This window comes from Pyrus communis, chromosome 2 (assembly GCF_963583255.1).
Source record: "Pyrus communis chromosome 2, drPyrComm1.1, whole genome shotgun sequence".
Classification (NCBI taxonomy): Eukaryota; Viridiplantae; Streptophyta; class Magnoliopsida; order Rosales; family Rosaceae; genus Pyrus; species Pyrus communis.
Window position 1 is genome coordinate 29,438,876 of NC_084804.1, and position 26,608 is coordinate 29,465,483.

A 26,608-nucleotide genomic window follows, 5' to 3' on the forward strand; every position below is an offset into this window, starting at 1 on the left:
AAGTGCTTGATTGTTACAGAATTTGTCTTATCGCCAATTAGCTCGTGGTAGTTGTCTTCACGTATTTGGTTAAAGTCTCGTGTTCACAAGCTGTGACAGTTGCTAGGTTCTTGAGAACAGAAGCAAGAAGAGAAGGCTTAAATCGATATTTCGCTGACTCCAAATGGCTTACACAACCACTTGAAGGCCAAACTTTTTAATAACCTTTAAGAAGTTTCCTTTCCATGAAGTAGCAGCCAAGCGATGAGGCCAATCCAACATTGGCATCCACGAAGGCAATCAGCTGCCAATTTCATTTGGTAGATGAATTCACTAATGAATCCAAAGACCACTTAATGAAATGTCATTTGGTACTACGGTCTAATCGTATTCTTCTTTGCTTGTAAGCGAGAAGTCTTGGGTTCGATTCTTGTGCAAAGATGAATTTGAACTATATTATTTTTAGCTCATTGTGAGGTTTAGTTCAATCCCCCAGCTCTTTAATATAGATAATATTGTTTGTTTAAAAAAATAAAAAAATAAAAAGAAAAGAAAAGACAAACTTAATGAACTAATATGTTGTCTTTATTTGATTAGTTCCATAAAACATAAAAAAATATATAAAAAAATGGTTGTTTTGAATAAGCTCACGTGATTGCTGTCTTTGACAGCCATATTATTTATTTTTCTTGGCGTTTCTTAATTAAGATTTTGAATTGAAATTAGGAACAAATATTGGGCGGCAGGACAATTTTTAATTGTTCTTTCCCCATCTCGATGGAATCTATGATGTGTTAAGTGATTGAGAAGTTTTTACTTCATTAAAAAAGAACCAAAATGTGGGAGCGTATTTTTATTCCGACGTGAATTGACGAAAATCTACATACATAAAAAAAAAAGACAAACGAAGTTAGACTAACTCTAATGCGACGTTAGTTAGGGCTCCTAGCTTTTTGGGATGGAAGTAACCCAAAGAGGTGTAGCTTGCAGTTGCCTAAATAATATTGTTCTTCAAAATCAAATAGCAAATGGATCGACAAGGTGGAATAGGAAAACAATCTTCAAAGTTGAATGGGAAAGCAATCTTCTTCTTTGATGTCCAAGTTGGCTTGAGAGATTTATGTCCTTTGGGATTCCAACAATGAATGTGATATTGTTGCTTCATTCATTGTATAAACAAATAATAAAAATGATGAAAATTATTCATTAATAACTAATAATAGATTTGGGAATCCACATCGAGCCATATAAGAATTGATATTTCGGTTGGAAAATACTAATGGTACTATTATTAAGGATGTGAACTTTTTGACTCCCTTTGAACATGCTCTAAGATTATCTCTAACTATTGGGTTGAAACTTAAAATTTAGGTTTTAAACTAACTCAATCATTTTCCAATGGTTGTGCCTAAAATAAGTTTTGGGTTAAAATCTAAAATTTGGAGAAATTTAACCCAGAATTTAGGCCAGGGTTAAAAGACTGGCCCACAAGAATGACACACCCCGACCGAGATCGGAGCGTGCTAGCCGTCACACGAAGGTGACGTAGCCATGTGCACGTGCGGAAGCTAATAAGGTAATAATATAAAAGTACGAATAATTAAAACTAGCATACAAGGTACTACCATAAGTGCTAGTAAGTGAGATACAAATTCAGAGCAGGTCTAAAGCAGTCCAAACAAAAACGACAACAGTAGTACGCCCGAAGGCGACCCTACAATAGGGAGTGTCTGTCAGAACGCCGGAGAGCCCTCAAAGGAAACCACCGCAACGGCTAAGCAACTAGAACCTGGAGGGGCGCAAAACAAAAGCGTGAGTGGGCAAAAACAAAGCTCTTTGAAAACCATTTAGCAAAATACATTCTAACCCCTCGCCGTAAAACCTGTATACTTCCCAGAAAATAACATATGTACGTATGTATAGATATGCCCAATATGCTCAAGGGTATGCCAAACATGCTCAAGATATGTCATGCCAAAGCCATAATATGAATGCAAGTGCCCAGGTATAAATCATATCAACGTCATAACATCTGGCAGCCGGAGTCACCTAACGTGACCTGTACGGCTGCATCTAGAGCTCGAATCTCAACTCTATAACTGAACCTGCCCACGAGTCGGAACCACCTAAAGTGGTCTGTACGACAGGCCTGGGTGTAATGCATATGTACGCTCTAGTGCTACGATCACGTGAGGACTGTGCGAATAATCGCGAGTCACCTACGAGTCGGAACCACCTAAAGTGGTCTGTACGACATGCCTATGCACCTAACTTGGATCCAAGCTGAGCGTGTGGTGCGGGAGGTGAACATCACGTGAAGGACTGTGCCCTACTCTGGACGGGAGCACTAACACCGAGGGTGCAGGTTATGAGCTCTCTAAGCATCTTTAACCACTACTGAATTGTAAACATGCATACCACTTACCTGGCACTTACCTGTGCATCCACAGCACCCAATATGCATATATATATGTATGCCACTACTAATGCGTGCAATGATGCATAACGATAACAATAACATGCATGGCATAAGGCAAATAACCCTTTTAAATCAATTTCTGGGGATATAAATGTATATAGGTATATACGGAAAACAAAAGCCCACTCACTGGTATGTAGAAGGGTCGTAGCCCCCCTGTCTCGCGTGTGCACGCTCGTCCTCGGGGTACGTGTCACCTAAATGCGAAACAACTATAAAAACGTTAACTTTAAAGCACATAACTAACTTCTCGTAATAACTTCTCATACATTGCTCAAAATGGACAAATGAATATACCAACGTGCTCTACACAACCTCAGGATCACAACCATATTTTTAAAATAATTTTTCTCCGCCGCACGGGCCGGCCAAGGCACGGACCTACGTGCCCCCCACGCGCGGCCACGTGCCATGCACACTGACAGTGTCAACAGACGCCGTCAGGAATATTCCGTTAAACTGACGGAATATTCCGTTAAACCTAACTGACGCCGTCACTGCCGTTAGGAATATTCCGTTAAACCTAACAGAATATTCCCCTTTCTTCTCCGGCTTACCCTCGCCGGACTCCGGTCGCCGGAAAACTGGGAAAAGTTTAAACTCACTATTCTCCTTCGTTTCTCAACCATTTTCTATGATTCTTGGACCAAAAGAAAGCCCTAAACTAGTAGAATCACGTTGGACCACTTTTAAAAGCTAACAATTACGCGATCATACCTGTCTCAAACTCGAAACTCGGCCAACTTCGAACCAGGCCTTCCCGACGTCCAATTTTGTCCAACGAGCTACTCCGAGGCTCCTTGGGACACCACCAAGCTACCTACGAGCTTAGAAATCCCAAAAACTCAATGTATAAATTTTGCATGAACAGTACAAAAATCAGAGCTTGTGAATTCGACGTGAAAACGTTGAGGTTCCTACCTGAAAATGATATATTCGTGCTCCCCTCGACCTCACGATCACGACTGCACCCTTGGTTTCCTCGATCTGCTACGGTATAATGGTCCTTGGTGTGTGTCCGTACGTTTACAGTGGAAGTGGGAGCTCGGGGGAGAGAGAGAGAGGCACGGGAGAGAGAGAGACAGAGGGAAAGGGAAGGACAGAGAGTGTGCAGGTGTGTGTGTGTGGCCCAACACATGCCACAACACACAAAACAACCCCACAACGTGACGAAAACACACTAGGGGCAAAATTGTAATTTCACGCGTACGTTTTTAATAATCCCGGGACGGGATGTCACAAGAAAGTTTAGCCTAAATTCAAATCAACGTCCCATAATTAAATCCAACGGCTAAAACAATTAAAAATAGGGGAAACTTAATATGAGTCCAATTTTATGAGCCATTATTAGTTATAGTCCAATTTTATTTTAAATTTTAGGTTAGGTCCAGTGATTTATTATCCACTTAAGCTTATTTGTATTTTCTTGCCAAATTTACCCTCAAATTGACTAATTAAGTAATTACTGTTTTTTTAATTTGTTATTAATGTTAATCTTATCCTTAATTATAGGGTTAGGGATTGAAATCTCTTTTTTTCTTCTCATTTCCCCAACTGTTAATTTCTCTTTTCTTGTTTCAATTCTCTTTTCTTGTTTCTCCCTCACAATATATTTCTCTTCCTGTGTTATTTTGCTGAGTAATCCTCTTCCATAATATTCATCTTCTCCTCCTCTTCTATAAAAATGATCAATGTACATTTGATTGGTTAAAAAAAAAAAAAAATTGCATTAGTGTTTTGGATTCTTGGTCTTTTTTTTTTTTTTTTTTTGCTTCTTTTTCCTTTATATATATATATTTTTTTTAATTTTGAAGTTCTATCGAATTAGCATTTTCTCTAGTGTTTCCTCCCTCAATATCATTTTTCTTCCCGATTTTTTTTGGTTTTATCTACCTATATCACTTGTCCTTTTTTTATATTTTTTATATTATAATGCACATGTATCATGAATAATTGTATTTATCTACCTATATATATTATATATTTTGTTGATAATTTAAGATTAACTGTGTTTATCTACCTGTACCATAGGATTTTTTTTATAATACTCTATCCATATTAGAGATTAATTGCATATGTATCATATGTTTTTTTGTTTGTAAATTAACTACATGCATCGCAATTTGATTGCATTGCCTACCTGCATCACAGATTAGTTGCATTATCTACTTACACCATAGTTTAATTAGATATTATTTAAATATATCTTCATGACATATTTTGTATTTATGTACCTATATCAATAGGTTTTTTCTTTTTGTAATCTACTTTTATCAAGAATGTATATCATAGTAGATTTTGTTGTTGATAAACATGCCATGAATTTTAATTTTAATTTTTTTTCCTTGGATATTGAATAGATTAAAGGCTTTAATGATTCAAAATTTGGATAAATCAAGAAATTTAAATATATTTTCATTGAGATTATAAAAGGGCAAAATAGACATAAAAAGATCAGTTGAACCTAAATTGATAAGGCACATGGAATTGGAGTCAATTGGAAAGTAGCTCAATTTTTTGAACTCGGATCTAAATGCCCCTTAAAAATATTATTTAAATTAAAATTCATCCAAGAATTCTATAAATAAAATTTCATAAGGTCAGTTTAGTGAAATTTTCAACTTTTCTCAAATTTTAAATATTTTAGATTAAAATGGTTCTTAAAAAATTTAGGTTTGGATGCTGTTAATATAACAAGCCAAATAAGAATTGGCAAGTGACGCAAGTGACTCTTTACCATAGCAGCGAAAAGGCGTTGACCTATTGTATAACGGTGTAGATTCAAACATCGTCAGTAAGTAATCTAACAAAATCTATTGTTGAAAAAAAAAAAAAAAAAGTACTGAAAAGCGACAAAAAGTTGCAAAAGCTCAAGAAACTTCCTACAAAACCCTTCCCAACAGTAAAAGTTAAAAAAGAGGGAGAGAGGACCTGGTGACGTGGGAGATCCTTTTGTGGCGCAGCGCGAAGGGGAGAGAGAGGGAGAGAAACCAAAGCAATCAGCAAAGTGAATTATTATTTTTCTCTTCCATCTCTCTCTCTGTTTTTCCGACTGTCTGCAGTCGCACGTTTACACCTACACGGACACAGAACACACCATCGAGAGAGAGGAAAGAGAAGAGAGAGAGAGAGAGAGAGAGAGAATGGGAGAGTGCTGTCCTCCGATGGATCTGTTCAGGTCGGAGCCCATGCAGCTCGTCCAGATCATCATCCCCATTGAGTCCGCTCACCTCACCGTCTCTTATCTCGGCGACCTCGGCCTCCTCCAGTTCAAAGACGTACGCCTTTTACTCTCTCTCTCGCTGATTCCCATTTTTCTGTTTCAATTATGGTTTCTTCTTCTTTTTCGATTGGTTTTTTTGCTGCGGAGAAACAGTAAAAACCCTAACTTGGCACTGTTTCCGATTGGAATTGTTCAGTGGTTTGGATTCGATTTGCGGAAGTGCGTTTCTTTTGCGAATTTGGGGTTTTGTTTTTATGTATGAGATTGAATTGCCTGGTTAGTGAGTGGTGTTTGATTCTTTAGATTTTAAGGAGCTCAATTAATCTGCAAATTGAGGTGGTGATCGATTGGTTACCAATTACATAATTTGGTCTCCCGAGAAAGGACAATTGATTATCGGAGCATTTAGCTTCGCAAGCGCCTAATACGCGACCATGGCACTGTCAGATTTTGGTGTCTAGGAAATTTGTAGCGCCATTAAAATGGACATGTTGTTTACTAAATATAGCTAAAGAGCTTCAAATAGCAGACTAACACAAGTCACGAGTCATAAATCAAATTAGAAAGATATAAGTAGCGGGAGCAACTAAAAGCAGCGGGTCGAAACTTTTGGTATTATTTTGCTCACCATAGAGTGGTAGTGTAGTGTATGGGTGGGTGGTGAACATGGTAGCTCTCTATTGAGGGATTGATCAGTAAAAGTTATGATTGCGGTGGTGAGTTGAGATTTATTCAGATCTCTTTCGTCTAAGCTATAGGAAAATTATATGTATGGAAACAAGAAGCAAGTTATTTCATGATTTCTATTCCAGAATGTACAATGTTCTGTTTAAGATTAAAGAACTGAAGTTGAAGGTGAACTGTAAAAAGGTAGATATCATGCTAAAACGAAGAAAAGATTTACGGGTAAGCGGATTAGAAAATAAATGAGGATCACCCAAGGGCTTCACCTATCCTATAATTGATGGAGGTTTGAATACTTTTTACTCTGTTAATAACTCTTACAAAATTGTTGAGAACTAATGTTCGAAATTGGGTGACCTGATGATCTTGATGCTGCACAACTTGCAATCATGTTGAAGCAATATGCTAGCTCTGTTGGTGGTCATCCTTAATCTAGTCACTGTTGTGCTGCTTTCATAATTTTTTTGAAGTTTTTTTTGTTACTAATGTTTTTATGAATCACTCTTCCAGCTCAATTCAGATAAGAGCCCATTTCAAAGGACATATGCTGCTCAGGTGTGTTTATGTTTCTTAGCTTGCTGACCAGCGGCATGTTTATTCATTTTGTTTGGTTGTGGATATGATACTTCTCCTAAAAAAACCGTCTCATCAAAATTGAGTTATTAAGGATTAGCAGGAAAAGGAGGGAAAGCCTATAGTTTAAATTGCTTTCCAATAGTTTATGTTGTCTTAGAGGTTTTCCAATTTTGACCCATACCTTTAGAGCTGTACTTATGATTAGTTGTCCTTGTGAACTGTTCTAGGTTGTTGCCAAACAAAGAAGAGTCATGTAATTTTTACTGGCTATCTTGATTGTAAGATGGATACAGAATATCTCATCTATGCTCTTCATAATTGTTTAAGTACGTAAATATTATGTCTTCAAATGAGTATTTGGTTTGTAAATTTACTATTTCATTTTTCTATGAAGATTAAAAGAAGTGCTGAGATGGCACGCAAATTACGTTTCTTTAAGGAGCAAATGTCAAGGGCAGATTTACCTCCTTCAAAGTCTGCAAGACAAGTTGACGTCAATGTGGATGACCTTGAGGTATAATAAGGTGTTTGGTGTATAGCTAAAGATGTTTAGTATTGCATTTTCTAACAAATTCACTTTTGTGTGTATGCTAGGTGAAACTTGGTGAACTTGAGGCAGAGCTGATTGAAATAAATTCGAATGATGAAAAGTTGCAACGTTCATATAATGAACTCTTAGAATATAAGCTTGTTCTGGAAAAGGTAATGACCCTTTTTTGTTTTCGTCCCCAAAAATGATCTTAGCATCTCTATGACCATGCAGTATGCATTATTAGGTATCAGATCATATACTATCCTCTGATTACACTAAGCTCATAAGTATTATTAATATCATTCATGGGAATCTATCGTGAAGGAAAGGGTAAAAAATAGTATGATGAGCTTTTGTTTTTGCACAAGGAGAAAAGGGATATAATTATCCATATTGTTTTTTGAACCATTGATAGAAATGGATTATGCAGTTCAAGCAATGAAAAGTATCTTTAGTAATATTGTAATTCCTTGTTGCTTGAAGATTCTAACTTATTGGAACAATTTTTTTATAAGTAACATAAGTTTCCAAGACAGTTCTATCCGTGTACAAAGGCTGTATGCGTGTAATACTGAAAATGAAAAGAAAACAGAAACTGTGCGGAAGATTAAAAAGAGGTTTGAGGAGTTTTATTCATTCAGATAGCTACTACACAAGCTTAGATCTTTGTGATGCAAAGTTTTTCACTTTGGAACACTCTAATTTTTCTCTACAACCACAAAGACCAACAAAAAAAAAAAAAAAGGTAAGTGCCTAAGAGCTGTAGTTGACCTTTTAAAAAACCTGCCATGCCACCCCAAAACAAGGCTGCAGACTGTCTCAGGAAGCAGCCAGTATACCCCAAATAAAGACGGGAAAAACTCCAAATTTCTCAAGCCACAGAGCACTTAAAAAAGATGTTGGATTCATTTTTGCTCCGTTGCACTTGCACATACAAAGATAGTCTATTAAAGTAGCTCCCTTACCTATGGAGATTAAATGTTGCATTTTTCATATCTTCTCTAAGCAACTGTTCAATCTAGTAAGCAGGAATCGGATAGAGATTTATTCGAATTTTTTTTTCTTCAAATAAATACGTAGAAGATATTAAAACAGAAAGGACTTGAAAACTGAAATTCAGCTAACAGCTGGAGTGACCATCCAAATTACCTTAAATAGGCATAAGCAAAAGCTCTGGTTAGATTATCGAGATTAAAGGTTCATGCAAGCATCATAAGATTACACATATAGTAATACAGGTGATTTCATTAAATGAGCTGAAGTGGTAAAATATGTTTGTCTACCCTTATGTGACGTATAAACTTAATTAGTTCAGAGAGTTCTGAATCTTGGATTCTCATTGGACGTTTTCTAATATCACTAACAGAGAAGCAATTATCAATTTGATCTGCCGATGAACTAGAAGTTGGATAGAGTTTACTCATTTGGTCTCGTGTCTCTCTTTTGAAGTTTAGTTTACTTTAATAAGCTCTTATGTGACTGAAAAATCTCTTCCTTTCAGGCTGGTGAATTTTTTCACTCAGCTCAAAGCAGTGCCGTGTCGCAGCAGACAGAAAATGAATCCCGTGATATCAGTGATGAATCCCTGGACACGCCTTTATTATTGGAGCAAGTACAGATTTCAATCTTGGATTTTTACTGTATTTTGATTAACCACAGTCCTCTTCCTGTTGCTGAACCCAATTCTTTTTGTTTGGCTGTTGTGAAGGAAACATCAACGGATCCATCAAAGCAAGTTAAGTTGGGATTTCTCACTGGTCTTGTTCCTAGGGAAAAATGTTTGGCATTTGAGAGGATTCTATTTCGAGCTACTAGGGGTAACGTTTTTCTGAGGCAGACTGTTGTTGAGAATCCCGTGACTGACCCTGTCTCAGGAGAGAAGGTATTGGCATGTCATTTCCTGCATTTTTATGTTCTTGGAAAGATGAGAGGAAGTTGCTTTTGCTCTTGTGGTATCTTTTCCTCTTTATAATTTAAGGTCACAAAAAATGATGGACTAGAAGCCCATCAAAACTGATAAGATGAATAACAGTAAACTGGATATGTTTCAACAAAGAAGTCCAATAAATAGGTTAGTTATTTAACAACCTCCACCTCTTCCATTACATGTTAAAAAGTTACACCTATGGTTTTTAACCAAACAGTCCATAAGGATCTTGGGGGTGCAGGAATTGTGGGGGAGAGGTTGGCCTGTTTGGATCTTCTTTAAGAATGGCTATTACTGCATTCAAATAACCAAAAGCACTCTGACAATGTTCAGCAAAAATGTTAGAAGTGCTTATAGGTTGTGAAAGATCTTGGATTTTGTTAAAAATCTCGATGTGCTTCTTCCAGAAGAAGCACTTATGAGCTTAAATGCTATGCAAACCTTGTATGAATACTAGAGAAATGGATAATTTATTTTATAATATGGAACTGTTAGTTTGGCCATCTGGTTTTTCGTTGTTATTGCACACTTTGTCTTTGACTATGAATGATGATCTACATGCAGGTTGAGAAAAATGTTTTTGTGGTATTCTACTCTGGAGAAAGAGCAAAGAGCAAAATCCTTAAAATATGTGATGCCTTTGGAGCTAATCGATACTCTTTCCCTGAGGACCTAGGTAGACAATCTCAGATGATTACTGAGGTATGTATATTTTCTTTGTTTATAGCTTCTTTTTTTTCTTCTCTATCATTTATCGTGTTTCATGTCCATAGAAGTAAAACAAATAAAAAAAAACTGTAGCCATTTGCAGTTTTGTTCGTTCATGGTATCATTTTTTTTTCCAGCATGAAGTAATTCCAATGTTAATATCAATCATACTTAAACTATTTATTTGTATAATCCCCGTGCTTAAGTGAAAATCCAAGCTTAAGTAGAAATCCAAGTTAGCCTTTTGTAGTCGTTAGCAGTCCGTCCATATTCTAGGGTGCTGATCATCTACATGTTGTGAAGTTACCTGCCGGGCCTTGATTTCCATTGATCCCATTTTGACGATGTTGGTTTTTTTTTTTCTCACTGACAATATTTAATCCTCAACTTCAGGTTTCGGGAAGACTTTCAGAGCTAAAGACTACCATAGATGTTGGAGTGTTGCTTCGGGGACGTTTGCTACAGACTATTGGCGAGCATTTTGAGCAGTGGAACCTTTTGGTAGGTTTGGAATTATTTTATTTAATGACGTTCATTCATTATATATGGGGAGATATGACTAAGACTAACTCAAAACATATGGTGTTTGAGTGTATTGCCAATGCCAAGCTATTTACAACGTTTCTTTGTACTTATGAAGGTGAGGAAGGAGAAATCCATATACCACCATCTTAACATGCTCAGCCTTGATGTAACAAAAAAATGTCTTGTGGCTGAAGGGTGGAGTCCTGTTTTTGCATCAAAACAGGTATCCTTTATTACAGACATTTCTCCATAGGATGATGAATCATTTTATACCCAGTTCGAATCGGAAGTTGTGAACACCAAACAGTGATGTACAGTAGTACAAGTCAAATATGTTATTGACTTTCTTTGTTTCAATGTGCCTTTGCAGATCCAGGATGCATTGCAGCGGGCAGCATTTGACTCTAACTCACAAGTTGGAGCTATTTTCCAGGTTTTGCATACTAAGGAGGCACCACCTACCTATTTCCGTTCAAACAAATTCACTTCTTCTTTTCAAGAAATTGTTGATGCATACGGGTGAGTTCCACTGCAATATCTTCTCTTCTGTGCTCCTTTATAGATAATTGGAATAGATAAGTATTTTACTTGATTTTGTTTTAATGAAGAAAAAGAAAAGAAATTGAGTCAGTTATGTCCTTAAAAGGAAAAGAATTTCCTTAGTAAGGTGCTAGATACTGAAAGTTTCCATGCACTTTATGTTGTTGATTTCCGTTGTGGTTGTTTTAATCTGCCATTTATAGTACCATTAACAGGCGAGCTAGTTAGTAACTTGTTCTGCCAGGTAATATATGATGGTAAAAATGAATGATTTAATTCTTAATGTAATATCTAATTTAGCCATTAATGAAGACCGTTGTTTAAAATCAATGAAACATTAATAAGTGGTTGTAGTAAGAAATCAAACCCCACGTTTACCTGCAGTTAATCTTTCTCGTTAAAAATTGAATCTTAGAATTTGAAATCACAAATTGTGCCGATAATTTATTGTTTCCAACAGAAATATACACGAGATTATAAAATGTTTTGCCTTAATGTAACTGCAGGGTGGCTAAGTATCAAGAAGCAAATCCTGCTGTATATACCATCGTGACATTCCCATTTCTTTTTGCTGTCATGTTTGGTGATTGGGGGCATGGAATATGTTTGTTACTTGCGACCTTATATTTAATAGGCAGGGAAAAGAAGCTTTCCAGTCAGGTATTGCTACCAAGCTTTTCAATCACTTAATATGCTGATAAATTCGATCTCAACAATAATCTTTTTGCATTGTTGGTCATTTACTTATTTTTTTGTACCAAAGTATAGGATCAAGGATTGATGTATTCCCTTACTGTATTCATGGTAGTTGGCTGTTCCATTATATTAGGTTAATAAAATAAAAAAAATGTGGATCAATTTGATTCTTTTTTTTGTTAGATGTTATTATGATTATATCTCATCTAAAGAAAAATGTGAAGCAGGACCATTGTGACACCAACTGTATGTTGCTTATTGCCCCAACTATGTTACCAGTTGTCAAATGATATTTCACCATGCCATTCTTTTTTTTCCCCTCGTTTTCTTCCCTCTCCCCCTGTCAGGAAGTTGTGATTGTTTAATAAGTTTCAGGACTGACAGATTGTGTCTTTTACCTCTAGTGTTGTGAGGAGTAAGGAACTATTCCAGGTTATAAGGATTTGATTTATCGACCTTTAAATATCTGATATTGTCTGTTGCACGAGCTTCATAGAAAGTCGTAACTCCCTTAAAACTACAAATTCTGGGGTCCTGCTTCTTTATGAGGATACTGCCTCTGTATAATGATGGCATGTTTACTTGGTTGGGTATGTGAAGCAATGGGTATGGGAATCACACTCATTCCTTGCTTCCTTGCAAGTAAACATGCCCTGAATTCATTTGTTGTGATTACTATCCTCTTTTCACTTTGTTACTCAACATTCAAAGGAGATGGAGATCATAGTTTCTGTTAGTAACTTAGTATGTGGATGCTTGGCCTTTTCCTGTCACATTTGGTTATTTGACTTATATTTGGGAAGCAGTTTTTTTCCTAATCCATTTTTGTCTTCGTCTAAGAATCTAATTATATATTTTTATGGTTTTACAGAAGCTTGGAGACATCATGGAGATGGCCTTTGGTGGTCGTTACGTGATTTTGTTGATGGCAATTTTCTCAATCTACACAGGTGTTATCTATAATGAGTTCTTTTCTGTCCCGTTTGAACTGTTTGGTCCCTCAGCGTACACATGCCGTGATCTTTCTTGCAGGTATATGCTTAGACTTTGAAGATGTATATCCTTCTCTTCTGCATCCTCACTTTGAATTGTTTGTAATAGTAAATCGAAATACTTCCTTTACAGAGACGCTACTACAGCTGGCTTGGTTAAGGTGCGTCCTACTTATCCATTTGGCCTGGATCCTGTATGGCATGGATCCCGCAGTGAGCTCCCATTCCTAAACTCATTGAAGATGAAAATGTCAATTATTATTGGTGTGGTCCAGATGAACCTAGGAATTATGATAAGTTATTTCAATGCCAGGTTCTTTCGAAGTAATTTGAATGTTTGGTAAGTTGTGAATCTTTATTTTGTTATCTTAGTTTTCAGTGGAGGTTTCATTTTTACCACCAAAGGCAGAAAATACATTCACTGTAGATATGAATAATTCACATGTACTGTGAATTCTTCCATCTACAGTCGCGTCATTAGTTGTTTCTATAATCTGCGTCTCACCCTGCTTATAGCTTAGTATTCATTCAGCTTCTTCATTTTCCCAGGTTCCAGTTTGTACCCCAGATGATATTTTTAAACAGTCTATTTGGCTACTTGTCCATTCTCATTGTTATGAAGTGGTGGACCGGTTCAAAAGCTGATCTCTACCACGTAATGATATACATGTTCCTAAGTCCTACGGACGAGCTAGGTGAAAATCAGCTTTTCAATGGTCAGAAAACAGTTCAGGTACTATCACTATTTTTTTCTTATTTTAAAATTTTCTTTTGAAAGAAAATGTCAGTATTCCTCATGTGTTGTTTGTTCTTTTACCAGCTTGTGCTATTATTGTTGGCTTTTGTTGCTGTACCATGGATGCTGTTTCCAAAGCCTTTTCTTTTGAAGAAGCAACATCAAGATGTATGTTTGACATCCGTTCACCCTCAGTCCTTGATCATCACTCCGCTCCCTTTTATTCATATAAGTTCATCTTCTGATGGTGATGTTATTTCAGCGGCATCAAGGTCAGTCCTACGCTCTACTTGAGGATACTGAAGAGAGCTTGCAAGTGAATTCAAACCATGATGCCCATGGTCATGAGGAGTTTGAGTTCAGTGAAGTTTTTGTACATCAAATGATACACACAATAGAATTTGTACTTGGAGCAGTCTCAAATACAGCTTCATACCTTCGTCTATGGGCTTTAAGGTAGTTTCTGAGAACTTGAACTGTCATTCTTGGCTCTTGGTGTATTTGATTTTTCTGTCTGCACATGCCAGTTCATGTCTGCATTTGTTATTGCAGTTGTGCATGCTTGCACTGATTGGTTTCAATGAGTTTTTGGCATTCTATGTCGGGAAGTCTTGAAATAAAAAAGAACTTTCTGGCTTCTTAAAGTTTAAAATTGAAGCAATAATAAAATTTGCATTCAGTGGTAGATTGTTAGCTTCGCATGTTTGTTTGCACAAGTCGATTTTGACATGTCACCGAACTGAACCATGCATGTCATTCTTTTGTAAGAAAAGTCAATAGTGGACAGCTTATTCACTGTTTATGGGGAAGATAATTTTTTTTTTTTCCGCTTGGTGACAATGACGTTGGCTGACAAGATCCCTCATTACATTAGTTGGTCAATCTGTTGGTTTCTACAAAAAAAATTAGCACGTTTTCTTTCAGCCATGACAGAATGGAATATGGTCAATAAGTTGTATTTGCAGATATTCCTTTTTATCTATTTGTGCAATAAGTGCTAATGTCGAGCATTTGTCTTTTGGAACTTTGTACAGTCTTGCTCATTCAGAGTTGTCCAGTGTGTTCTACGACAAGGTTCTCCTAATGGCCTGGGGGTATGTTTTACTCATTTGTGATGCTGCTTTTATTTAATACTCCGTCAAAAAGTTGGCCACAATTTTAACTTCTTTGTCGATTCTTGGGATGTAGAGAATAGGCCAATGAGCACCAAATGAATGTTTTAGCAGAGTTCGTTTCCATTTGTTCCTGTTGCTCATCTGGATTATTACTTACGCCCAAGAAGTTGTGACCGAGGATTTGAATTGTTGAATTAAATTAGGCAGTCATACTGGACATCTGCAAAGGAAATAAATGAAACATATTCTTTTGTACGTCTCACAGGTTCAACAATTGGATTATACTCATAGTGGGTCTCATCGTCTTTGTGTGCGCCACTGTCGGTGTTTTACTACTGATGGAAACTCTCAGTGCTTTCCTTCATGCTCTTCGACTTCACTGGGTGGAATTCCAGAACAAGTTTTATGAAGGGGATGGTTACAAGTTCTATCCATACTCGTTTGCATTGCTTGACGACGAAGATGAGTGATGCCGTAAAAAGAAGTCTTCGGCAGTGTATAAGCCATGGAGTCGAGTGTGAATAGGTGTGAACGCGAGTTGATTCTTTCATTCGAACAGTAGAAAAAAGAAAGCAACTGATGAATCTTGTATGTGGAGTTATCGGTTGGTTTTGGAATTGAGCATCAACCCCGTTTAGCATGTTTATTTATTTGTTCTTGGGAGGAATAAGCAGTTATTAGGTTAGCATGTTTAAATATATAATGGCAATTGCGGCCGTGTGTAATAATAAACTAATGACAATATTCAGTCATCTTTCTATTAATATTTATTATTATTAAGGAAAACAAAATTATTATTGTGCTGTTCGAGTAATCCAGAGTGCGGTTATGCCGCTTAACAGTTTAGTGATATTTTTCTTAAGTAAGGTTTTAAATTTGAATCTCGTAGATGTCAAATTTTTTATGAACCTGTAAGTAAGAGGTAAAAAAAAATTCTTTCTTTTTAGTTTCGAAAGTAAATGATATTCATTTCAGAAAGGGAAGGTGATTCAGATAAAGTCGTTTGAGGAAGAAAAAAAAAATTATAGAAAGTGAACAAACTGAAAAAAAAACACTTTGGAAATGCTAAAACCAAAGTTGTACAAGTTGCAAAATAGGATGATGAAGGAAACCAAACAAATTGCAGCTACTAAGAGATGCCGATTTATTTGGTATTCTTCGGGACTCACGTACAACTTTTAACTAGGGTGGAAAAAATTCCCGAAAATCCCGAACTGAATCAAAAAAATCCTAATCCCAAACCAAAAATTTCCCAAACTGAAATTCCTGAAATTTTCGGGATGCTATCCAGAACCAATCCCGAAATTTCGGTATGAGATTCGGGATTGGCTTCTCGATATTTCGGGAATCCCATCCCCAACCGAAAATATATATTATTAATTATTATATATATATTTATACGTATATATATTATATATATTATTTTTTTATAATTGATGCTAGTAGTTTCTAATTCATGCTCTGCAACCTGGAATGCCTTACACCTTACATATTTTTCATGTTCTATTTGATATTCATTTGGATTTTATTATTGCTGCTGTCATGGTTGATGATTTCAGAAGGTTTGATTCTTTTGTCTCTCAACAGATTGCCAAAAGGGTTTAATTAATTTGAATTTTGACTCTGATAAAAACAGTCAAGTATGCCAGTATTCAATTAAATGGTAGTGTGAATGAAATGACATTCCTAGTTCATGAATGTGTTCTTGAATTATATATATTTGAAGAATAATTCATAATTTCATATTTTAATTTGGGATTTCCGATTGTCCCGAAATCCCGAAAATTTGGTTTGAGATTGGTCTTCGAATTCCCATCCCGAAAGATTTCGATTTGGGATTCAGGATATTACTTTCGGTTCGGTATCCCATACCAAACCACCCCGACTTTTAACTGGAGACTTCAGTTTTAGATACTTGAGAAGCTAAATTTGTTTGGTCCCTTTCAAATTTTACATACTTTTTTTAAAAGAGCAATCACGTATGATCTTTGGACAGAGATTAGTAATTTTAATTTAGATATCGAAGATAAGATATTGGAGAAAACTAAACAAATTAAAGACTTCCAGTCAAGAAGTTAAATATGTTTAGTCTCCTCCAATTCTTACATATGACTTTAAAAAAAAAACAAAGACTAGCAACTTTTAGTTTACATGCCAGACATAAGATATTGGAGGAAACTAAACAAATTAAGTATTTCCGATTGAGAAATTCAATTTGTATAGTCCCCTCCAATTCTCACATACGACTTATAAAAGAGCAATACGTACAACTTACAGTGAAATAATAAAAAAATTTAAATTTAGATGCGGAGATAAGATATTAGAGAAAACTAAACTAGAGATCTTCGATAGAAAAGTTAAATTCGTTTAATTCCCTAGAATTTTTACATACGGTTTTTAAAAGAGCAATGAAATGTTGGAGAGATTTGAGAATAGAAGGTGGTAGGAAAGAAGGTGAAGGCAACCGAGTTCAGTATCCTTTCTTTCTTTTTAAGTCAGTTTGTGGATTTGTGGAAGGTGTAGAAGAGCAAACATGTATTTATAAACGATGTGTTTGATTTCTCAATGAATAGAAGCGTTTTTCTGGTCAAAGTCATGCCTTGGTGCCCGGGAGCAAAATTGGCATGCCACTGACATCTGTACACGTGGACTGTTAAATGTAACCAATTCTTAATGCCGACACGATCAATAGAATTTATTGGATGAAGATCATTTCCGGATCCTCTTTGTGAGGATCTTAGCATCATATCCGTTCATTATATATTGTGTAGTCAACATTTGTTGGGTATTATTTGTGTTAATTTTAAATAAAAAATTTCAAAATAATTTATGGCCGTACTATGTACGATGAATGATAGAATGTGAGGATCTGGATGGGATCGAAATCTGAAATTTATTTTGGGGTGCTTTGATATAGGTGCATAATTTTGAATTTTTTAAATCAAACATTTATAGCTTTTAGATTTTTTTATCAAACATTCTTTACTAATTTTTAACTAGCATATACCCACACACAAAAAATGATTATTAACTAGCATATGCCCACACACAAAAAATGATTAGACAATTTTTTTTTATTTTTGTTTTTAAAATGAGAAGGAGAGAGGGAGAGATCGTCGAAATGGGGATGAGTTTTCGTTTTTATTTTTATTTTTTAAATTAGAGATTTGTTAGAATCACATGTAGATTACACTTTTTAAAAAAAAAATTGTAAAATTTAGTTTATGCAAAATTGCTTTATTGTCCATAATTTTATTTTGTGATAGAAGACAAAAATGTCTTTTTATCCTTTTTTATATTGACAAAAAATGATTCATTAATATGTAGTTTAGATAAAAAAAAATTACGATTTTTCATTTTAATTTACCAATTATTCACAAACTATTATCACAAATCTCCTAAAATCTGGTAGATATGTATTATGTTATAATAATTCATTTCTGTCACATCCCGGCCCGGGCGGGACTACTTCCCGGGCCCAACTCCACTACCGTAGCACGATATTGTCCGCTTTGGGCTTACCATTCCCTCACGGTTTTGTTTTTGGGAACTCACGAGCAACTTCCCAGTGGGTCACCCATCATGGGATTGCTCTAGCCCTCTTCTCGCTTAACTTCGGAGTTCCTACGGAACCCGAAGCCAGTGAGCTCCCAAAAGGCCTCGTGCTAGGTAGGGATGAGAATATACATATAAGGATCACTCCCCTGGGCGATGTGGGATGTCACAATCCACCCCCCTTAGGGGCCCGACGTCCTCGTCGGCACACCACGGCCAGGGTTAGGCTCTGATACCAATTGTCACATCCCGGCCTGGGCGTGACTACTTCCCGGGCCCAACTCCACTACCGTAGCACGATATTGTCCGCTTTGGGCTTACCATTCCCTCACAGTTTTGTTTTTGGGAACTCACGAGCAACTTCCCAGTGGGTCACCCATCATGGGATTGCTCTAGCCCCCTTCTCGCTTAACTTCGGAGTTCCCACGGATCCCAAAGCCAGTGAGCTCCCAAAAGGCCTCGTGCTAGGTAGAGATGGGAATATACATTTAAGGATCACTCCCCTGGGCGATGTGGGATGTCACAATCCACCCCCTTTAGGGGCCCGACGTCCTCGTCGGCACACCACGGCCAGGGTTAGGCTCTGATACCAATTGTCACATCCCGGCCCGGGGCGAATCCCTTCCCGCCCCCGCTCCACCACCTTAGCACGATATTGTCCGCTTTGGGCTTACCATTCCCTCACGGTTTTGTTTTTGGGAACTCACGAGCAACTTCCCAGTGGGTCACCCATCATGGGATTGCTCTAGCCCTCTTCTCGCTTAACTTCGGAGTTCCTACGGAACCCGAAGCCAGTGAGCTCCCAAAAGGCCTCGTGCTAGATAGGGATGAGAATATACATATAAGGATCACTCCCCTGGGCGATGTGGGATGTCACAATTTCAATTTTTCAAAAGAAGCTTTTAATTCCTAAAATAAAAGTTATTTAAAAATTCTAAAAAGACAGCAAACATCCTTTTAACATATAATTATGAGATGATATATGCATGCACATAATATATTAAATATAACATACCAATAATTTGGTACATTATTGGTATATTATGTATCTTAATTTGGGTACATATTAGTATTTTGCTAAGTTTATCTTAATTTTGGTACGTATTAGTATTTTGGAAAAGTTGATTTATCCTAATTTTGGTATGTACAAAGCTAATGGTATGTATGTGTAACAATAAGTAGGATATCTTTTTCATATTATTGGAATATGGACTCATATTTTACAACAAAGGAAAATGAAAAAAAATTGGTGGTTCACGCTGCAATTGCAATGAATTGGTATCCTTGGTTACTATAATATGGGTACATTTGGTATTTAACCATATCAAAACTTAGTAAGTTTATTTTCAAATGTACCATAACTTTAATCATAAGTTTTTTTTTTTTTTTTGTATTTATACCAAAAATTTTTTAAAAAATTAAAGAAGTTTTCGTGGGAAAGTATAAGTGAGACTGAGTTCTGCTATCCTAAGGTCCTCATTTTGAGGATCTGTGAGGCCCAAATGTTTTATTAGTCACAACCTATGCTTAAAATATTTTATTACATTTGGACATCACATGTCCTCAAAATGAGAATCTTAGGAGAGCATGATTGTAATGAGACTAATTCTAACACCATAACAAAAATAAACGTATTTAATTATCTCTTCATTTTATTTTGTTTTGTTGAAAATGAGGGATTAGTTAAATTAATTAATACTAATATGTCACGAACTAAAAAATCTAAATTGTAGACAATTAGTTGCTAGTTAGTTTAATTGAATATATATATATATATATATATATATTAAATAAATAAAAAATTCTGAGGTGACAATTGATCAAAGTATCTAATCAAATTTTAAAAAAGAAAAGATGTTTAGTATAAAAAAAAGGTGTTGGGGATTCTAATTTCCTCATTTATGTTTTTGATAAAAGAAGAAAAATGAATTTCATTAATGATAAACCTTTTTTTTTTTTTTCCAAATTAGCGATGTGATATATTTACACCAAATGTATATAGATTAAGAAGAAATTTATTTGAACTTGGTTCCAGAAAGAAACACACCGCTCTAATCAACTTGACGACTCACGTCTACAGAGACTTTGAAAGTTAGTTTTTATGGAAAAAAAAAACTTTAAAATGTTTATTTCCTTGTACAAATAACAAATTTAGACAACTTATTTTTATATCAGAACAAATGACCGTATGAGATTGGAATGCTTGACTACTTCTACTCAAGCACTATGTATAGGCCCGATTTTCGACTGGATCAGATCGAAAACACATGCTTTCATTTCAATCTAAAAAGTTTCGGAAATGAATATCAGTTCCAATTTCACAAATGAAATATTGGAATTTCGTAACTTCATGCTGAATTCAGAACCTTCGAAATCAGATTAATTATTGGAGTTGTATAGCTCCAAGGATACCATATCTATTGAACCGATTCCGAGCCGAAAAGTTTCAAAATATTACGTCTGATTCAAAAGTTCCTATCCAAGATGTACTCCGAAATGTACACTTTCAGACTAAATAAGCATATGCTCAATTTGAGAGGCTGTTCCTAAAGGGCCTAACGAATTCCTAACTGGAATTAAAAGGTCTCTATCTGTTTTAATTGATTCATTTATCTCATTGTAATATTTAAGAAAATGGACTCATCTGAAAACACCCTAAGATGATTATCTCATGGCTATTGAGAACGAATCAACTCAGATGGTTTATTTCTTAATCTTTCTTACTACGGAACCAAGGTAAAAAAGATTGATAAAAATCAATCATTCACAATCCCTTCTGGGTGGTTGAAGGCCGGGGGGATGAGTCAGCAAAGAAAGATGTACGGTCTAATGAGAATACTACGAGGTATTTACTCATGAATGAGGCAAGCTCTTCTATTCGGGTTCATAGCTTCTCGGGACTATATAATGTTAAAATAGGGTCATTTTCGCCCCTAGAAACGATGCAGACCCAAGAGGAGGCCCAAGTAACGCCCAAAGAGAGAAGTAGGTCAAGACTAAGTTTTAGGCATGTTGTGCTATGCTGAGAATTAAGCATGTTGTGCTAGGATGGTGCTAGGGGGAGACCACGACCATGGTGCTAAGCAGATGTGCTAGGCAAAGTGCTAGGCATGCAGGGTGCTCCATGGATAACCACTTCCTCGAGTCCTTTACAGACGACCACTACATAAAGGTACATTGACCAAGACTAGATATTTACTAGACTAGATATTTGTTAGTCTAGATATTAATTAAGTGAATGAGAAGATGCCACATCACTTCTATTTGAGACCACCCATTAGGAAGGTCGGTTTGCCTATATAAAGAGGCCCTTATATATAGAAAAGGAGTTGGACCCTTCTATCTGGGGAGGACTCCCAAGCCGACTCGGTTGTAACATATAGACTAAAGTGGACGTTGTCCAATTTTAAGAGGTGAACCACTTATATCGTGTATCATTTATTTCATAGCTTTGGTCCCAAGCTTTTCATGGATTATTTGTTTTAGTTTGTTAACCTTACAATTTTGAGTGTTTAACATATAATTCATGAGATTTTTTTTTTTCATTCGACAATAATGATATAAAAGGATCTCCATTTTTATTTCTAGTGATGCTTTTGTTTTCACTAGCATTTTTATCTACTTTAGGAAATTAAAGTAGTAATTTAATTGATATTAACCCACGGTTTTATTTTATACATACTATAAAGTTTCACAAATTCTGACAAGAACCAAAGTTTCAGACTTGATATGGGACGACTTTGGTTGTTGCTAAAGCAATAACTATACTCTATAATCTATATAATATAGATCTGAAAATTTCTTACACGGCTCATTAACACAACAAGTAAACAATACGAAAATAATGGGTTTTGGGTCAACACGATAACTAATCGGGTTGTTATCGGGTTACACGATAAGAACCCGTTAATAATGAGTCCTTAACAGGTTTACAAGATAGTGACACCCAAGTAATCTGTTTGGACACGATAAGAAAAAAGTTATTTTGATGATTTTAATTTTTGAGACTACTTAAAAAATTACTATAAAATACAATAGATATAATGGATCTGTATATATTGTTTATTAATTATTATTCTATATATATTTTAAAATTTAAGTCTTATTTATTTATTTATTTTTATAGTATACTATAGGCAATTGAGATTAAAAAAATGAATTGTTATTAGCACTCCAAAAATCTCATTTGACACTCCAAACTTTCTATTATTAGAAAGAAAAATACATTTGTGAGGGAGTGTAGAATGAAATTTTTGGAGTGCTAATAATAATTCCCTTAAAAAATTATAAAACACATTAAAAATAAAAATATTATGTAACTTAAAAATACCAAACACATTAAAAAAAATTATAATAATTAATTTACAAATGCGAAAAATGTGAAAAAATATGCAAACGCTCGTAATCGCATCCTTTACGCTTTGAGGATGGGCATATGATCATTTGAATTTTTAAAACCAAACAAACCCTTATGAATAGTATTTTTAAGGGAGTTCAAAATAAATAAAATTCATAATCATTAATGCATAAGTCTGAAAGATGTGAAAGCATATATAAACGCTCATAATTGCATCCTGTCACATCCCGGCCCGGACCCCCATCACATCTCGGGTTCGACTCCACCGTAATACAATATTTTCCGTTTTGGGCCCCAATCACGCCCTCACGGTTTTGAGGGGAACTCACACGAGAACTTTCCAGTGGGTCACCCATTCTGAGAATGCTCTCGCTAGAACTCACTTAACTTCAGAGTTTCGATGGAACCCGAAGCCAGTGAGCTTCCAAAAAGCCTCGTGCTAGGTAGAGATGAGAATATACATATAAGGCTTACATGATCCTCACCCCTGGACGACTTGGGATCTTACACATCCTCTACTGGTCGTTTAGATTTTTAAAACCCTCCAAATCTCATGAACAATATTTTTTATTTGAGTGCAAAATTAATAATAAATATTGTAGAAGTGTGAAAAATGTAAAAATATACAATCATTCGTAATGACAAACTTTACAACTTTCATGAAGGGTCAACTTCGAAATTTAGTATGCATATACTAATTTAGTATTATGTTTTACATTTTCATTATTTATTGATTTTAAATATATTTTTCTTAACAGAGTCGGATTAAATTACTTGATAATATTAACAAATCGATTTCGGATCGGATTATATTACCAGTTTACTTTAACATGTATTACACGATACGATCTGTTAAGCTATCGGAAATGACACAAAAACAATACAATCACAAAAAACACGACACAAAGGTCTAATTAAAATATTTCGAAGAACTTGCATTAACAGGACATAAAAAAGGACATTTGAGCTGTTCGGGCAAATACCGAGAATTATAAGATACATGGGGTGTTACGTTTGTTTGGTCATTTGTTTTGCTAGCCCGACAGAAGACAGCAAACAATTGGAGTTCGCCCGATGAATATCACCACAACTTGTATATACATTAATAAACACAACTGCTATTGTAAGTTAGGGTTGAACCCTACTACTCTGAGTTGGTCTTAACCGAAGCTGCAGCAACAGTCGAGACCATGGAGTCCACGCCACAGATGTTTCGGCCCCTGCAGATTTTGTAGAATCCACTCTCTCCCCAGTTCTCTCCCCATGAGTTCTTGATGATCCAGTATGGCTTCTCCTTCAATCTGATGGGAGAATACCCAGCTGCACCATAACCTACAAGTAACACTCCGTGATCCAACCGCCTTGAGCATATGTAGGGGCACGACACTCCACCAACATATGTTTGCATGAACACCGCGTTAATAGCCACTGCATCCGAGCAATGTAAAATTGTTAGCACCAGCCAATCCTAATAACTATTAGAGCTTATACCACATTTGAGAAGAAGCAACGCTCTTAAGTTTCACAAAGGTCATACGAATAACAAATAATTTTTTAACAGAAACAAGGGAAGAATCAAAATCACAAATTTTTAAAGGTAATTACCAGCAAGAGGGCCATTTTTGACAAGGTTTGCAGCAATTTGGTCTTCATCAAGGGAGATGACACTGAAATTGGAAACTGATGCTGCAATTTTGCTCTTGTCAAATTTGCAGGTTCCACGATCAGTACCAGTGTAAGGATAATCCTCTTCCTTCATTAGTCCACCAGCTTTGAGTGTGTACTCAAAGGCACTGTTCATGAGTCCACCGTTGCACCCGGAGTCACATGAACCTGCCTCCTCTGGATCACACTGCACAATGTTCAGAAAGAACACGTAAGAAACAGCAAATCAAGGGAAAAAGCCATTTTGTAGGAGTGATCATAGAATGACTGCAAAAGTCGTGCAGTTCTATTGCCAAACAAAAACAGAATTTCATAACACCATTCGACATGCATTGCTAATGTATTATCAAAGATTAACAATTGAATTGCAACACACTTAGAATGAAAATGGTGCTTCATGAGTCCAGCAGTTCTATTGCCAAACAAGAACTTGATAACACCATTCGACATGCATTGCTAATGTATTATCAAAGACTAACAATTGAATTGCAACACACGTAGAATGAAAAATGGTGCTTCAAGAGCGGCAGCGCAAACGTCTCATCAATGCTCATTAAAAACAAGAACCAATTCTGTTCCAAATCTTTCTACACAACAAGCAGATAACAACCACTTAACCTTTTATATAAACAGAACCCGACATTAATGCCTGATTTACTAATTAATGTACGTAACCACACCCGATACAAAACAGCAGAGATAACAATCACAACACACAGACCATTTCTCCTGCAACTTATAAACCAAGTCCGTGATTTTCGCTAATTCCTTACAAGTTCCGACCTTTTCCATTTTCCTTTTGACATGTCTGGAGAATTAGAAACATGTAAACACAGACACCGTGTATGTCATAAATGCAAGCAAAAAGGTCAAGTTTGTGTCTTTCAGCACTGACAGACAAACACAGACTAAGACAGACAGACACAGACAAAGACAAGTAGAAATTGAGGAAGATAACTATTTATCCTCGTCCAGATTACATGTGGGCATCACCACATACACACATCATTTGAACAAAACAATTGTAACAAACATTCTAAGACAACTGCCAATCAAATTAAACAATTCAACCAATCCAAATCCCCAAAATATATACAAATTAACAAAAACAGAAAAGAGCAAGAAAGGGTCAAACCTCATGATCACAATCGACAAGCTGCTGCTCGCTGAGGCTCACAAGCTCTCCAGTTGCGAGAAAGTGTGCACCTTCCAACGCTCCTGTAGTACTGAAACTCCAGCACGATCCGCACGAACCCTAATTTCCAAAAAAAAAAAAAACCCCAAATTTCCCAATCAATAAACAAATACCTTAAATTACCAAAAAATTACTATTTTTAGAAATTAAATCAATAAAATACCTGATTTTTAACGGCGGTGACAGCTCCATGCTCTCTCCAATCAAAATCCTCAGGCAGATTCTCTGTCGGGAGAATCGGAGCCTCGGTTGCGTCGGCGGGCAGCTTTAACCCTCTGAGACCGAGTTGACTTTTCCGGAACTCGGCGGGTGTCATATCGGAGAACCGAGTCACGCCGTGCTGAGCCGACGGGTCGAGTCGCTGGTGGCGCGCGGCACGGCGGAGGTTGGCCTTGAACACGTCGAACCTGTAGTCGTGCTCCTCCTTGCTGGCGTACGATTTGCCGTATTTGTGCTTGAAGAGCGAGAAGTGGTGCTCGGCTCCGAGAGCGTCGTGGTGGTGGTGCTGGGACTCATCGCCGCCGTCCACCACTTGCCTGATCAGAGGATCTGCACCGTCCGATTGCACACGCGAGACGATCAGGAGAGAGAAGGTGACGAGGAGAGAGAGAATGCGTTCCATTATTGAACAGCAGAGGCCGATTGGTAGCTCTGAGCCTCAAGAGTTTGGATTGCTTTATAAAGTCGACGAAGACCTTGGAGGGGTTTAATCCTGTACGTTTGGGTTTAGGTTCAAATATATCGTAGCCGTTAAAAAGTACGTTGAGGTTAAATCGACGGTTTTGATATGCGGGAATTGATCAATTGTAGGAGTGCGGTGTAGGAGATAGTTTTGGGGGGCGTTTGCTTACTGGAGTGGGTTATGTGCGGGCGAATCGGAAGGAGGCACGTGGCGAGGGTGGAGTGTTGGAGTTGAATGGTAGTTGGAGAACGCCATTGCTTGTTTGGTTTTGAAATTTGATTGGGGGATGGATATTGTGTTTGCTTTGTTTTTTGTTTTCTTGTTGGAGAAAATAACAAGAAGCATAATATTAAGGGAAAGATGTGTAATCAAATTAGAATTTAGGAAGATTTCAAAAGAGTTTTTTTAGTGGTAAATTTGATAGGATTTATCTCTATTAATT

At 36.4% G+C, this 26,608-nt stretch overlaps 2 protein-coding genes across 2 annotated transcripts; one reads left to right on the plus strand and one right to left on the minus strand.

The window, feature by feature from the left end:
* The first annotated feature begins 5,398 nt into the window (after positions 1–5,398).
* LOC137725250 (V-type proton ATPase subunit a3-like) lies at positions 5,399–15,519 on the plus strand. The gene is made up of 18 exons (XM_068463877.1): positions 5,399–5,736; positions 6,876–6,920; positions 7,336–7,455; positions 7,536–7,643; positions 8,975–9,085; positions 9,182–9,355; positions 9,965–10,102; positions 10,502–10,609; positions 10,749–10,856; positions 11,004–11,152; positions 11,680–11,833; positions 12,741–12,901; positions 12,995–13,201; positions 13,411–13,594; positions 13,682–13,765; positions 13,860–14,053; positions 14,632–14,691; positions 14,978–15,519. Exons 1-18 carry the CDS (start codon positions 5,602–5,604, stop codon positions 15,180–15,182), a joined length of 2,445 nt encoding a protein of 814 aa, XP_068319978.1. The 5' UTR covers positions 5,399–5,601; the 3' UTR covers positions 15,183–15,519.
* An 8,020-nt stretch (positions 15,520–23,539) lies between these two features.
* On the minus strand, positions 23,540–26,147 carry LOC137725208 (cysteine protease RD19A-like). The gene is made up of 4 exons (XM_068463808.1): positions 25,648–26,147; positions 25,425–25,544; positions 24,230–24,476; positions 23,540–24,052 (listed from the first exon to the last, which is right to left on the minus strand). The coding sequence occupies exons 1-4, from the start codon at positions 26,104–26,106 to the stop codon at positions 23,769–23,771; spliced, it is 1,110 nt and encodes a 369-aa protein (XP_068319909.1). The 5' UTR covers positions 26,107–26,147; the 3' UTR covers positions 23,540–23,768.
* Between the last annotated feature and the right edge of the window lie 461 nt (positions 26,148–26,608).

Excerpts from the sequence above, each read along its gene's own strand:
- LOC137725250 (XM_068463877.1), top strand. The coding sequence starts at position 5,602 with ATGGGAGAGTGCTGTCCTCCGATGGATCTGTTCAGGTCGGAGCCCATG. Across the intron at positions 7,644-8,974 it reads ATAAGCTTGTTCTGGAAAAG|GCTGGTGAATTTTTTCACTC; the intron begins GTAATGACCCTT and ends TCTTCCTTTCAG. Across the intron at positions 9,356-9,964 it reads ACCCTGTCTCAGGAGAGAAG|GTTGAGAAAAATGTTTTTGT; the intron begins GTATTGGCATGT and ends ATCTACATGCAG.
- LOC137725208 (XM_068463808.1), bottom strand. The coding sequence starts at position 26,106 with ATGGAACGCATTCTCTCTCTCCTCGTCACCTTCTCTCTCCTGATCGTC. Across the intron at positions 25,545-25,647 it reads TCACCGCCGTTAAAAATCAG|GGTTCGTGCGGATCGTGCTG; the intron begins GTATTTTATTGA and ends TTTGGAAATTAG. Across the intron at positions 24,477-25,424 it reads TTGTCGATTGTGATCATGAG|TGTGATCCAGAGGAGGCAGG; the intron begins GTTTGACCCTTT and ends AACATTGTGCAG.